At 53.3% G+C, this 15,128-nt stretch overlaps 1 protein-coding gene across 1 annotated transcript in view; it reads right to left on the reverse strand.

The window, feature by feature from the left end:
* The window catches only part of CDK5RAP2 (CDK5 regulatory subunit associated protein 2), a 179,749-nt gene that overhangs the window by 45,463 nt on the left and 119,158 nt on the right, over positions 1 to 15,128 (reverse strand). Inside the window, exons 21-23 of the mRNA XM_068973752.1 lie at positions 11,734 to 12,172; positions 6,023 to 6,254; positions 2,926 to 3,048 (exon numbers count right to left, since the gene is read on the reverse strand). Of these exons, the coding sequence (XP_068829853.1) occupies positions 2,926 to 3,048; positions 6,023 to 6,254; positions 11,734 to 12,172 (794 nt within the window). The remainder of the gene's footprint in view (positions 1 to 2,925; positions 3,049 to 6,022; positions 6,255 to 11,733; positions 12,173 to 15,128) is intronic.

Here is a 15,128-nt window from a genome sequence, read left to right on the forward strand (position 1 = left end):
ACAGGACGGACGTCTGGCTCATTCATTTATTTACACGGCAGTTAGTCACTGGGTTCCTCTCCCTTACTGGGCTGCATGTTCCTTCCCTGCAGGAACTGGCCTTTCATCTTCACCTGCTCAGCGCCTCGTACAGCACCCAGCCCAGACCAGACGTGAATGAAGGGCGGACAAACACTGGACAAAGAGCGAAGTAACATCAAAGACGAGCAATTCTGAAATCCTCGGCAGATGAGAGGTCACCTCGTCTCCATGTCTACCAGCTTCTGGGAGATGCCGTGATGTCCCCTACAGCGAGGAGGTATTTGGCTGACTCATAATCCTGCCAGGAAACATCTCCTTACAGCTAGTTTAAATCCCCACGTTTGCAGCCAAACTCCTGTGAGAGGCAGGGTGGTGCTGCAGGAAGAACACACAGCTTTGAAGACAAAGCAGAGGGGGCTCACACCCAGTGGGGCGGCTTGCTGGCTGCACAGACTCAGGTGAGAACTCACTGCCCAGAGCTCTGGTTTCCCCAAGCAGTATCTCGTTTGTTGTTGTAAGGCTTCAAGCTCAGGCCTGAGTCTAGAGCATCCGTCCTTAACCACACGCCACACTGCCTGCTGTCCAAGGGAAAGCTCAGCTGAGTACCAGCAGCTGTCTGCCTACGTAAGAGGCAGCAGAACACAGGAGAAACATCTGTCTCTGAAAGCCAACAGATCTGGTTTCACACGAAGGCTCTAACCACTTAATGGCTGTGTGACCTTAGGCAAGTGCCTTAGCCTCTCCGAGCCTCAGAAGCTTCATCCACAAAAGGGAGAGAGCACCTTGTATTCTGCTTTTAGTATCCAATGGGACAGAATCTGCAAAAAAGCTAACAATGTCTGGCACACAGTAGTGAGGGAGACCAACCAATATGATTATGCTTTGCTTTCCTGAAGGTGTTCAAAGACGGGAGAGGATGCCTATTCCAGGAGAGACACGTGAGCAGAGGCTTGTGGACTTGGGGAAACGTGGGCAAGGCAGCAGGGTACGTTGATTGAGATGACCAAGGAGACCACGCAGAAGGAAAGGCGTACACACGTCCTTGTCAGGCTGTTTCATCCAACTTCTGGGTTCTGCAGCTGCTCCTCGTGGCTGTAAGCCCATTCTTGTCCTTGCTCACGATGCAAATACCATAAAATAAACTTCTGAATTTTAGAAAGCCACTGCTACGTGACCTCAAGAAAGCATTCCTAACAGAGCATTTTTACTGCACAAAATGTGTTATAATCACTAGCTCTGAGGGCCTTCAGGGTGGAGACCATGTCATTCATCTCTGCTTCTCCAGGGTCTGGTCTGGGGCCTGGGACAGAGAAGGGACTCAGGGAGTCCTGCTGGCTGAACGTGTATGAGAGATACAGAGGGAGAAAGCTCAACAAGACTTTTTTCCTATGAGTCACACTCCAAGGCAAGGAAACAGCTTTGCTCTAACAACCTCCTGATAATGGAATTTCATGGCAGAAGTGATGTTCACTCATGGGAATAAAGATCAGTTCTGATGACTTTCCGTAAGTAATCGTGAGGCAAAGACAAATGGAAGCCCCGTACAAGTGTCCTTTTGTGATACAGACTGTGGCCACCTCTGCTGTGTAGACACGCACACGCGCACACACACTCCCATCACAGCTAGGAGGGGTCCTCCTCACACTCTCACTTGCACAACCTTACAGCTCCTTTAGACACTTGACACTCAAAATTTTGACTTCAAAAATGTTCCTCAGCTACAGCAATTTGTGACTTCGCAGAGGCAAGGACTGACTTCCGGGCACCTGGGCCAGTACATAGCGAGTCTCACAGCTCAGCGCCAGCACGGCCATGCGGCTCTGCAGTCTGCTCTGGAGCCCTTCATAAGGTTCCAAAGCAGGATTTGTTTTTTCTTTTTTTTCATTTAAAAATCACTGCATAGCACTATTCACGGTAGCCAAAGCATGGAAAAAACCTAAATGTCTATGGGCAGATGGATAAAGATGCGGTGCGTATACAGAATGGAATCTACTCAGCCGTAAAAAGGGCAAGATGCTGCCACTTGCGGTGACTTGGACACAGCCTGAGATGATCACACTAAGTGAGTCAGAGAGAGACAGACACACACCCTGTGACGTCACTCCTAAGTGGACTCTAGAATACAGCACAAACGAGCCTGTCTGTGAAGCAGGACAGACTCACAGACAGAGAGCAGGGAGGAGGGGCGGGGAGAGGGCTGGACGGGGAGCTCCGGCCTGGCGGATACAAACTGCTACATTCAGAATGGATAAACACAAGGTCCTGGGTACAGCCCGGGAGCTGTATCCACTATTCTGTGATAAACCACAGTGGAAAAGAATGTAGAAAAGGGTGTTTCTGTGCATAACTCAATCTCTTTGCTGTACAGTAGAGGTCCCCAGGGCCACTGATTTACGTTACAGGAAACACTGAAGTTCTGGACCTCCCTACAATGCAGCTAAGGGGCACTCGATTACCCGGGAGAGTGGCTTTCTCCTCAAACCCCAGGGCCCTTGGAAGCCTGGGAGCATGTCATCAGCACCCTGACTGGAGGCTTCGGGAAGCGTACGCCACTGGGAACAGGGCCCACAGCCCAGGGTCGCCCCAGAGCCTGGGCAGGGCTGTGTCCTCTGAGGCCAAACTGCGAGAGCCCAGCCTACTGCCTGGTAGAAAAGTGTCAGACAAACGGACTGTCCGCTCGGACAGACACCCAGCGGGCCATGACTCGTCCACCTACCTACCAGCCGGGTGGCCCTGAACCAATTCTCTTTCAAAACCCCAACCTCCCTCCTCCTGTGTTAACAGGGACAGCGAAGACACCCCAAGATGCCCACTGCGGGGCCCAGTCCTGGTTCTCACATGAAACCCCCAAATGGTGCCCGGCACACAGCAGCTGGTCAGCAGGCACAGGGGGTGAATGCTGGCCGGGCTCGTGGGCAGCCTGCTGCTCCTCGTCCCCTTCTCTGTCTCTCCAGACGCAGGGCGTGGCTTCCAGGCCTCCCTGCTTTCCCGGCCCGACCTGGTAGGCTGTTCCCACGAGGCGCTGGGCTACAGGCATCCGCAGAGAGAGAGCAAAATAAGTAAAACCCTCGGCTTGAAACTTAGCCAAGCAACTAAGAAGAACACAAAGATACAACAGGGAGAATGAAACGCTGGGGAGGCAAAATGCAATTTATAAGATAAAATTAATCTATCGAGCTGCCATAACAGGACATAAAAAGCATAAATACACCGCAGCTTGTCTGAAATGGTTTAAGCCCAGGCTCTCGAAAAACCGTCAGTGAGAAAATGAATTCTACGGACTTATGCCCACCCTTCCCGATAAGAGGGGCCCCGAGGGCCCACCGGGCAGCTGCCGAAGTAGCACCTGGCCAAGGCACCCCCGGGCCTCAGCAAGAAATCAAATGGCAAGCCCCGGGCAAGGTGCCAGGGCCCCAGTGCGACTCAGCGCATCTCCTTCCTCCCCAGGGCAGCCCCACTCCTGCCGCCCTGATGTACTTAATTATCTGTCACTGCTCCAGGTTACCCTCAGAAGGCAGGGCCTGCATCTCCTTCCCTTCTCTCCTCCACTGTGTGCAGGCAGCCAGGAGCATCGCAGGCGCCTGGAGAACGTTCACTGACTGTGAATAGATGCCTGGGTGGATGGGTGGGTGGATGGATGGACAGATGGATGGATGAAGGACTCTGGAAAAGGAAGGAGGAAAGGAAGAGCCATCCTACCTGAGGCCTACTTCAACGGAGGCCGATCTTAAAACCTCAACTGTGCTAAAGCCAAGACACTGCTGGTTTGCCACTGAAGTCACATCTTTTGCGACCCCGTGGACGGCAGCCCGCCAGGCTCCTCTGTCCATGGGGCTCTCCAGGCTAGAGTACTGGAGTGGGTTGCCATTTCCTTCTCCAGGGGATCTTCCCAACCCAGGGGTCAAATCCAGTCTCCTGCATTGGGAGGTGGATTCTTTACCACTGAGCCACCTGGGAAGCCTCAAACCCAAGAGAAACTAAAATCAAACGGAAGATGCTGTTGGCTACAGATCATCATAAAATCTGCACACGCAGAATCGTGCACCAGGCTCTGGGATACACTGGGGGTGAAGTAAAGGCTCCGAAACCAGGAAGCTGGTTCCAGCTGGGATGTCAGCCCACAGTGTGCCCGTAGCCAAGTCCCTTTATCTATGAAACTGCTGCCTCGGCGATCAAGCGGGAACAACTGGTGTACCTGCTCACGGGACTGGGAGGAGGATTCAGTGAGACCACGTGTGTAAAGTGGACAGCGCGGCTCAGGAAGTAACAGGCGCTCACTTGACTCTATTTACTGCCACAGGCAGGCAGAGGCCCCCAGCCCCGAACCACTCGGATGCAACCATCCACGTCGGCCTGCAGCCGTTCCCTGGCCCTGCTTCTCCGGCAGCCTCCCCGGGAGTGGGTGCATCTTTCCTTCCTCCCTTGTACCATGGGCCTAGAAATGCGTGAGTGCCTTTGCTCATCTCTGAAGCTCCCAGACCGTCTCTCTTCGCTAAGAACTCCGGTTTTGCAGCTCACGCTATGAGATCACCCCGCTGCCGACCCTGCCTTCCCGCAGAGTTTGCTGCTGTTCAGTTGCTCGGTCATGTCTGACTCTCTGTGACCCCATGGCCTGCAGCACCCCAGGCCTCCCTGTCCTTCACCATCTCCCAGAGTTCATTCAAACTCATGTCCATCGAGTCAGTGGTGCCATCCAGCCATCTCATCCTCGGTCGTCCGCTTGTCCTCCTGCCCCCAAGCCCTCCCAGCGTCAGAGTCTTTTCTCAGTGAGTCTGCTGTTCGCATCAGGTGGCCAAAGTATTGGAGCTTCAGCTTCAGCATCAGTCCTTCCAATGAGTATTCAGGGTTGATTTCCTTTAGGATGGACTGGTTGGATCTCCTTGCAGTCCAAGGGACTCTCAAGAGTCTTCTCCAACACCACAGTTCAAAAGCATCAATTCTTCAGCGCTCAGCCTTCTTTATGGTCCAACTCTCACATCCATACATGACCACTGGAAAAACCACAGCTTTGACCAGATGGACCTTTGTTGGCAAAGTAATGTCTCTGCTTTTTAATATGCTGTCTAGGTTGGTCACAGCTTTCCTTCCAAGGAGCAAGTGTTGCTCACAGTGTATTTTCTTCCTCCCTGTGATATATACGCTGGACCCAGACTTGGTCTCTTTTGCCCACTATCTCGCCGGTGCCCGGCACACGGGAGGATCTGACGCGTCCTTTCTGAATAACTACGTGAAAGATCACTGTTCTTGCTATTGTGGGCCGGTGTCATCCGCTCACAGCAGAAGTTCAGCATCAGGATCCAGCAACAGTGCTGCTCTGGGTTCAGGAACACTTTGAAGATGACGGATGCTGCTACATGCGTGCTGCCCTGTCTGCTCCGTGAGAGGGCCCTCAGCTCTCCTCACTCTCAAAGGGGCAACATGTCCACACACCACTGTCTTGGGCTGGGGGCCGCACTGAGGTCCCCAGCCAGAGACTCTGGACCCCAAGGGCTATCTGGGCAGCTCCCAGGAGAGCAGAGACAGCAGGTTCCAACGGAGTAGGGAGGCAGGTCAATTCTAGAAGCCATAAGGTCAGCAGGGTTTGCAATTAGCCCTGAAGAACCCAAACAATTATGGCCCACCCTTTCAGAGAATGCTGCAAAGATGACTGAGGCCCCCACAGATGGTGCCGGGGGGTGGGGCAGGGGGGAACAACCCAGATTCAAGTCACGCCACGACTGGAGCCCCTGAGACAATCACAAGTGAAGGGAGCGTGACCTTGCAAGGCCTGGGAGCACGACCCGTCCTCCTCTGCGCCCCCCCCAGAACAAAATGAAGACAAAGGACGCACTTTCCTGACTGTGTCCCCTCGATTGTGTATTTGTCAAGTCAAGATTAGTCACAGCAATTCAGGAAATTATCCTCCAACCTATTGCAATTCCAAACAACACGGCTGACATTTCGGGCCGCGCTGTCAGGCCGTCCGCCTTCCCGCGGAGGACATGTCTTCCTTGGTGCTTACCTTTCGGGAGCGCTTCCTCTGGCGCCGGCCTCCCCTCTGTCATTGCTTCCGCCAGAATTAACTTCTGGTGAAGCTGCTTGTTGCGGATTTTCAGCTCCTTCAGCTCCCCCTGCAGCTTCAGGACCTGGGCCTGCAGGTGGGCCACCACCTCCTGGGAGGCAGGGAGCCGGCACGCGCTTCCCAGCGATTGTGATGGCTTTATCAGGACAGGCAGGCGCGACTTCTTTGCATCCTGAAAGCACACCCGGGAGAACAATGACCACCCTCCCCTGGCCGCAGCTGACCCACTCGAGCCGACCTCAGACAATAGGACTCAAAGCGGCTGTCGGGCCACGGCCTCTCTGCTTACCCCCAGCCCACAGAGCTTGTGTCTCTGCAGGTGCCCCCTCTGAACCCTCCAGCCTCCAGAGGTCCGCCCTCTGACTGACAAAGGCCAAGCTCTTCCCCCTCGACACATTCTGGCCCCAGCCTGGCGTCTCTGCACGTTCCAGACACTCTCCGTATGGCGACCGTTTCCCAGCGCAGTCTTCTGGGCAACATTCCCCAGAAGGAGCTCCTTCCCAGAAGGAGCGTCTGGGAAAGCTCCTTATCTGTGTCCTCATTTCCCATCCTTTCTTCAACCCAAGACAACCTGCCTCCCACTCCAGGCCACAAGAACCACCCTTTCTAAGGTTTTGGGGGCTACATGGCCCTAGCTTCACGGCTATTTCTCAGGCCCACGGCTCCTGACCCGCCCACCCTATACACGCCCTCCCAAGTCAACTGAAAGCTCAGCTGTTTGATTCCATCACCCCGGGCCCCCACGCCCTGACCCGCTCCGACAGCCTCTGCCTGTGGAATCCGAAAGCTCAGCTCTTTGATTCCTTCACCTCAGGCCACGCCCCGACCCGCTCCAGCAGCCTCTGCCTGCGTAGTTACGGCAGCCTCCACTTGCTGCACAGCCCCGAACCTGGGCACCACTGTTAAAACTCCCTTTACGGGCATCACCTGCCTTCATCACGCACCAGCTTCCACTGGTTCCAACCCCCAGGCTGTCTCGGAATTCTTTGGCCTCTTCTCATCTTCTGCGGCCACCACCCAACTCCAAGACGCTCTCCCACGCCCCCCGCTCCCTGGCCACAGGGAGCTCCTACCGCTTCCTCAGAGCACTCGGGTCCCTCCACTCGGGGCCTCAGCACAGGCCGTCTCCTCTGCCTAGAACGCTCTTTCTGGCCCACCCCCACTCTCCCACTAATCCCGATACATTCATTAGGGCTCAATTCAAACGCGCCTTCCTCAAGAGAATGGGCCTTGGTTCCTCTGCTATGTACTCACTGCTCCCTCGGAATTCTCCTCGGAAAATATTAGAACCATCATGATAAGTGCCTACGCGTTTCCATCTGTCTTCTGCACTAGAAGCTGTGCTCTCTCCACAGCTTCCAGCCTAAGAACTCAAATATGGCAGGTGCTCAACAACTAGGCGTGGAATGAACCTGCAGACGCTATCTTAGGAGGCCACATGGGAGTGCCCCTCAAGTGGAGGAAGTTTAAACAAACTCAAAAGCTGAGAAGAAAGATGCGAATCTAGGATTCAGAAAGAACTACAACTCAATAATAGAAACACAAGTAATTTAATTAAAAGGTGGGCAAACCACTTGAAATATGTTTCTCAAAAGGAGACACATAAAAGGCCAATAAGCAGGTGAAAAGACACTCATCTGTCATTAGGAAACTGCAAATCAAATCACAGCGAAATACCACCACCCCCTACCCCTTGCTGCTAAGTCACTTCAGTCGTGTCCAACTCTTTGCGACCCCATAGACGGCAGCCCACCAAGCTCCCCTGTCCCTGGGATTCTCCAAGCAAGAACACTGGAGTGGGTTGCCGTTTCCTTCTCCAGTGCATGAAAGTGAAAAGTGAAAGTGAAGTAGCTCAGTCGTGTGTGACTCTTAGAGACCCCATGGACTGCAGCCTACCAGGCTCCTCCGTCCATGGGATTTTCCAGGCAAGAGTACTGGAGTGGGGTGCCATTGCCTTCTCCCCCTACCCCTTAGGATGGTTAAAATCAAAAAGCTAATAATGATCATTAGTGAGAATGGGGCGGAATTAGAGCCCTCACATCCTGGTGAAAACTTCTGTAAACTAGCTACAGCCACTTTAGAGAGAATCTGGCAGTTCCTCAAACCATTAAACAGAGTGACTACGTGACCTAGCAATTCCACTCCTAGATAGACACCCCAGAGAAATAAAAACACATGTACACCCAAAAACTCGTACATGAATGTCCACAGCAACATTATCCATAATGGTCAAATGTCCATCAACTGATGATTGAAAAAACAAGCCGTGGTATATCCACACACTGGACTATCAGGCCATAAAGAGAAATGAACCATGGACACCTCCTACAACATCAACGACTCTTGAAAAAGTTATGCGAAGTGGAAGAAGCCCGTCACCAAAGATCACAGACCGCGTGGTTCCATTTACATGAGACATCCAGAACAGACAAATCTGTAGAGACAGAATAAAGCTTGGTGGTCGCCTACAGCTAGGGGTGCACAGGTAGAGAAAGAAGTGACTGCTAAGGGGTTCAGGGCGTCCACCTGGGGGAAAGACACGGTCTATACCTGACTGTGGCTGCTAAAGGTTGGGAAACTGGGGAAGGAGGAAATCAGCCAAGCCTCTCAGGAAGGAAAGAAGATGGAGTTCTTCCTGCATGCTCTAGGACATCCGATGCTTTCCAGCATTTTCTCCCATAATCCTCCGCTCAAGTCTGTATTTCTGGAGCTCACAGGGTAAGAGAAGTTATTATGCCTACCTTCTGGACAGAGAACTGAGACCGCAAACAACCAGTCCAGGATCGAACACCAAGAAGGTTGCAGAGCTGAACCTCAAATAAGTTCTTCAGACATTACTGCCCAGTTAAGGAAAGTGAGACCCCTTCTACCCTGAAATTCCAGGCAAGAGGAGAGAAGAGGTTCCAGGACAAGAACAGCCTGCGATGGTGACAGGGACACTTGGGAGGGGGTGGACGCCTCATCAAAGAGGACTGGAAAATGACAATCATTTGTTTGGCCCTCCGTCTCCACCGATCTTTATTCCTGGATCTGAATCTGTGTATCATATGGCAGCAGAGAGGACGGCTCCAAGCGCACAAATGCCAAAGTCAATTTCAGGCTAGAAGGCAGCCGTCAGTCACCCTAACGCCGCTTCCAAAATAACACCACCCAGAATGCGACCTTATGGACGCCAAACAGAGTCCCACCTACCACCTTATTGAAGACGCCATCCTGGATCTCTCACTTGGGGAGGGAACGGGGACAGGGACACACGTACCCTGAGCTCCTACCACGGACATGGCATGCGGCACTGACCACATACTGCCTATCTGAGCCAGGACTCCAGCCCCGGGTGCCAGGTCACAGGATCCCCTTGGAGCCCCTGAAAGTCAGGTGACTGCCCCAAGGACTCAGAGCAGGTGAGCAGCCAGGCCCAGCGGAATCACAGGTGTATCTGTACAGCATCTCACCTCTGTAACTGAACCAGAAGTAGGTTTCATTTCCCTGTTTCGCCCCTGGGCTGCAAAGATGTTCTTCTTAACAGGGTGCCAGAGTTCCAGCTTAAGTTTGAGGATTACTGACTCCTTGACTAACCAAAAGCCACAAAGAAAACCATTAAATTTTCTTCAACTTTGCATAGATGGGAGGCCACACTGCTGCTATGAGGCTTCCCCGTTCCTGAGAAAGGTGGGGTTACCACATCCCTGTCTGCCTCTAAAGCCAGACTCAATGGGACACGCCTGCTGCTCCTCTCAACAGCTAAGTCACTCGGGACAATTTTCTGAGCCTTCCAGAGCTTGCATTTCTTCCTATGCAAAATGGAGGTGATGCCTACCTCACTCGTGTGCTTGGTGAGAAGATTAAACGTGATGCTACAGGGATAGAAACCTCGAGCTGCAGGCATATGTAACAGATGCAAAAACATTAACACAGTAGACTTCCTTTCGAAGACACCAACGAGAAGACAATTCCAAATGGAAACTTTTTTCCAGTATATTTGGGGAAATTAAGTACATTTGATTATCCAATTTTCCTGAATATAAGATGCTATCTCCCACACAAATAGCGGGGAAAAACACACGCACGCACACATGAAATCTCGTTTTCCTAGTACGCAGGTACAAACTAAACTAGCTGGGGCAGATGAGAGCATTTCTATTCCAGCCAAATTGCACACATTTGCATCTCGAGTACTGTTAATATAATGGCAACGTCTCTTTTTTTGGTCTCTACTGATATCTTTAGAAAACCCTTTTCCAGAAATTACAGTTTTGGTGCATAATTTAAAACAATCAAAAGCAATTTTGCTAATGATATATCTAACTCTCTTTGGTAGGCACAAAAGCAGTAATTTAGTGGTCAGAAAATAAACTTAATTCTCCATTCTGATGCTATGAAGCAGTGTATACAGTTATTTCTCAGATACAAAACACCCCTCAGAAACAAGGGGACCAGCAGCCGTCGCTGAAGCCCTGTCACAAACACGACCTCACTCCTCCTCTACCAGGCCACTCCCATCTCCCTGCTATGGGGGTCCTCAACCCCAACCCCTCCTCCTTAGAAGGATTTCAAACATTGCCAGGAGAGTCTGGCTTTTAATCATCCAGCATATTTGACGGTGTGGAGGAGAGGCTTAGAGAAAGCATCTCGAGTGAAGCAAATTGCAGACATTCGGCCACCGAAACCCAACCCTACCACTCAGGCCAGCGTGGGCCGGGGAGGAGGGTGACCCAGGGAAAGTGATCGGCTGTGCAGCCAGGCAGTGAGGGGCCCAGCTCAGCCCCCTAACAGCCGACCTTGACCACGGGCACTTGGGACCTGGCTTCCTCAGCTCCGACGGGGGCTGTAAGCATAGAGCATGGAGACGATGCCCACAGAACACTGTCTCTCAGACACGAGGTCTGTACAAAGGAAAACCGAGGTTCTCGTCCCTGTCACTCAAGTCAGGTCATTACAGTCTCACTGCAGATTAAAAGCTTATTATTTTACTGCAGGTCAAGCCAGGTTATCAGTTTTACTGCAACCTGAAACGTCAGTCCATCAACGGGGTAAAATCATGCAGATTTTGGCATATATCCCACAGTGGAATCTCAGCAGCCATTACAAGGAGAGAATTTCCTGATATGTGACACGAAGGAGAAAGCTACAGGCAGATGTATAAATGTGACTCTGCTTTTCATAATGAAAACATAAACATATCATGAAAGTATGTTAGCCACTCAGTTGTGTCCAGCTCTTTGGGACCCCATTGACTATGGCCTGCCAGGCTTCTCTGTCCAAAGAATTCTCCAGACAAGAATACTGGAATGGAGAGCCAATTTCCTTCTCTAGGGGATATTCCCTATCCAGGGACTGAATCTGGGTCTCCCGCATTGCAGGTGGATTCTTTACCATCTGAGCCACCAGGGAAGCCTTATACATATCGTGGCACACAGATAAATAAGAGAGGGCTGGGTGGGGGGCAGAGAGGGAGGGAGGGAAGAGATGTTGGCAACACTTTGGGGGAGGTGAGCAAGGACACACACCTCTAGGTGGAGGTCAAGATAAGTACAGGCAGGGGAGACACCAGACTAGATAAATATTTAAAAGTAGTGGGATCAGAGGTGATTTTTAAGTGTTTTGACTGTAGGCAGGAGGTAACTAAGTAAGGAGCGGGTGGGAGAGCTTACTTTCTCGGTCCTCCTGGGGAAGGCGGGGGCGGTGGCCTGCCGCCCCAGCATCCTGCACGGCTCCTCCAGCCGACGTCCAGCACTGAACACGGCGTCTGCTGGTTGCTCCTCCCAAGCCTCTCTCGGGCCCTCGTGTCCGGATCTGAGCGTGTCGCCCTCCACGGCCGAGGTCTGCACGGAGGCATCTTTCTGCTCCGCTTTGGACGCCTCAGCCCCCTGCGCCAGCTGGACTCCCCGAGGCCACTGCAGCTCATCAGGAGGCACGGGAGACGAGCTGGCTTGGATGAAATGTCCGAATTCTGAACGGCCTCTTAGCTGAACAGCCGCCTGCCTCAGCATCTTCTCCGTTTTAGCACCAAGGTGCCCTTCCATAGCCTCCTGCTCCGTCAAGCACATCTGTTCCAGAAGCCGTTCACAGAGCGCTTTCAGAAGGTCTGGCCTGTTTCTCCAGAAGGGAAAGGAAGCGGGAGGACTCACTTTCTGCTCTGGCCTTGCGCCCCCCGCCCACCTTCCAAAGCTTCCCCCTTGATTCTGGCCCGGATTCTGCCGAATCTAAACACCGTGAGCACTGACATGAGCCGGGACCCACGCCAAGGAGGCTATCCGGGTCGCCTCCGGACAGCCACACCAGGAGGTGCCACATGTCTGCTTCATGGATGAGGAGAACAGAACTGCTTCGACACAGGTGACCAGCACGTGAGGGGGCCACACGACCACCTGGATGCAGGCTGGGCTTAGGACAAGCAAACGGGGTCATCAAGTGTTCATGACAACTGCAAGATCCGCCCATTCCTGCATCCAGGGGAAAGGACGGCTTTGCATGAATATGGCCAACCTGGCGGGTCCATGAGTGACCTGGTCCACCAGGGTGCATGACTGGTGCTCAGTAAAGCTGCTGGATGAAGGGGTGCTGGGAACCACTGGGGACAGAAAGAGCCGTGGCTCTGAAGTCAGAAAAGATGGCTTCAAGTTCTAACTGCAGTTCTAGGAAAGTGCAGCGATCTTTGACCACCTGATACAGAGAGGCGATTCATTGGGAAAGACCTTGATGCTGGGACAGACTGAAGGCGGGAGGAGAAGGGGGCGACAGCAGATGAGATGGTTAGATAGCATCACTGACTCCACGGACATGAATCTGAGCAAACCCCAGGAGACAGTGAAGGACAGGAAAGCCTGGTGTGGTACAGTGCACGGAATCGCAGAGCTGGACACAAGCCAACTGCACAGCCACAGAGACTGGATAACAGCAGAGACTGAGCATGCCACAGACACACAACAAACACACGCCACAGACACACGCCACAGACACACGCCAGACACCACAGACACAGACACACACGCCACAGACACACAACAAACACACACGCCACAGACACACACACCACAGACACACGCCACAGACACCATAGACACACGCCACAGACACACATGCCACAGACACACACACCACAGACACACGCCAGACACCACAGACACACGCCACAGACACACGCCACAGACACACGCCAGACACCACAGACACAGGCCACAGACACACACACCGCAGACACACAGCACAGACACACGCCGCAGACACACAACACAGACACACACCGCAGACACATGCCACAGACACACACCAGACACACACCACAGACACACACACCACAGACACACGCCAGACGCCACAGACACATGCCACAGACACACGCCAGACGCCAGACACACGCCACAGACACACACCAGACACACGCCACAGACACACGCCACAGACACACACGCCACAGACACACGCCAGACGCCACAGACACACGCCACAGACACACAGCACAGACACACACTGCAGACACACGCCACAGACACACACCAGACACACGCCACAGACACACACGCCACAGACACACGCCAGACACCACAGACACATGCCAGACACCACAGACACAGGCCACAGACACACGCCACAGACACACACGCCACAGACACAGGCCACAGACACACACGCCACACACGCCACAGACACACGCCAGATGCCACAGACACACGCCACAGACACACATGCCACAGACACAACAAACACACACCACAGACACACACGCCACAGACACACGCCAGACACCACAGACACACGCCAGATACCACAGACACACGCCACAGACACACACGCCACAGACACACATGCCACAGACACACAACACACGCCACAGACACACACACCGCAGACACACATGGAACAGACACACACACCCCAGACACACACCGAACAGACACACACGCCACAGACACATGCCACAGACACACACACCACAGACACACACGCCACAGACACACGCCAGACACACACGCCACAGACACACACACCACAGACACACACCAGACACACACGCCAGACACACGCCACAGACACACACACCACAGACGCACACACCCCAGACACACACCACAGAACACGCCACAGACACACGCCACAGACACACAACAAACACAAACCACAGACACACACGCCACAGACACACGCCACAGACACACACACCACAGACACACACACCACAGACACACGCCAGACACCACAGACACACACACCACAGACACACGCCACAGACACACACGCCACAGACACACAGGCCACAGACACACACCACAGACACACACGCCACAGACACACGCCACAGACACACACGCCACAGCCACACGCCAGACACCACAGACACACGCCAGACACCACAGACACACACACCATAGACACACACCACAGACACACGCCACAGACACACGCCACAGACACATGCCACAGACACACGCCACAGACACACACACCACAGACACAGGCCACAGACACAGGCCACAGACACACACGCCACAGACACACGCCAGACACCACAGACACACGCCACAGACACACACACCACAGACACACGCCACAGACACACGCCACAGACACACGCCACAGACACCACAGACACGCCACAGACACAAACACACATGCCACAGACACACACACCACAGACACACACACCCCAGACACACACCAGACACACACGCCACAGACACATGCCACAGACACACACACCACAGACACACACCACAGAACACGCCACAGACACACACCACAGACACATGCCACAGACACACAAGCCACAGACACACAGCAAACACACACGACAGACACAGGCCACAGACACACGCCACAGACACAGGCCACAGACACACACACCACAGACACACGCCACAGACACAAGCCACAGACACACACGCCACAGACACACACGCCACAGACACACACGCCACAGACACATACACCACAGACATAGGCCACAGACACATGCCACACACACACCACAGACACAGGCCACAGACACACGCCACAGACACACACGCCACAGACACAGGCCACAGACACACACCACAGACACACACAC

Source organism: Capricornis sumatraensis, chromosome 6, assembly GCF_032405125.1.
Source record: "Capricornis sumatraensis isolate serow.1 chromosome 6, serow.2, whole genome shotgun sequence".
In the NCBI taxonomy this organism is placed as follows: domain Eukaryota; kingdom Metazoa; phylum Chordata; class Mammalia; order Artiodactyla; family Bovidae; genus Capricornis; species Capricornis sumatraensis.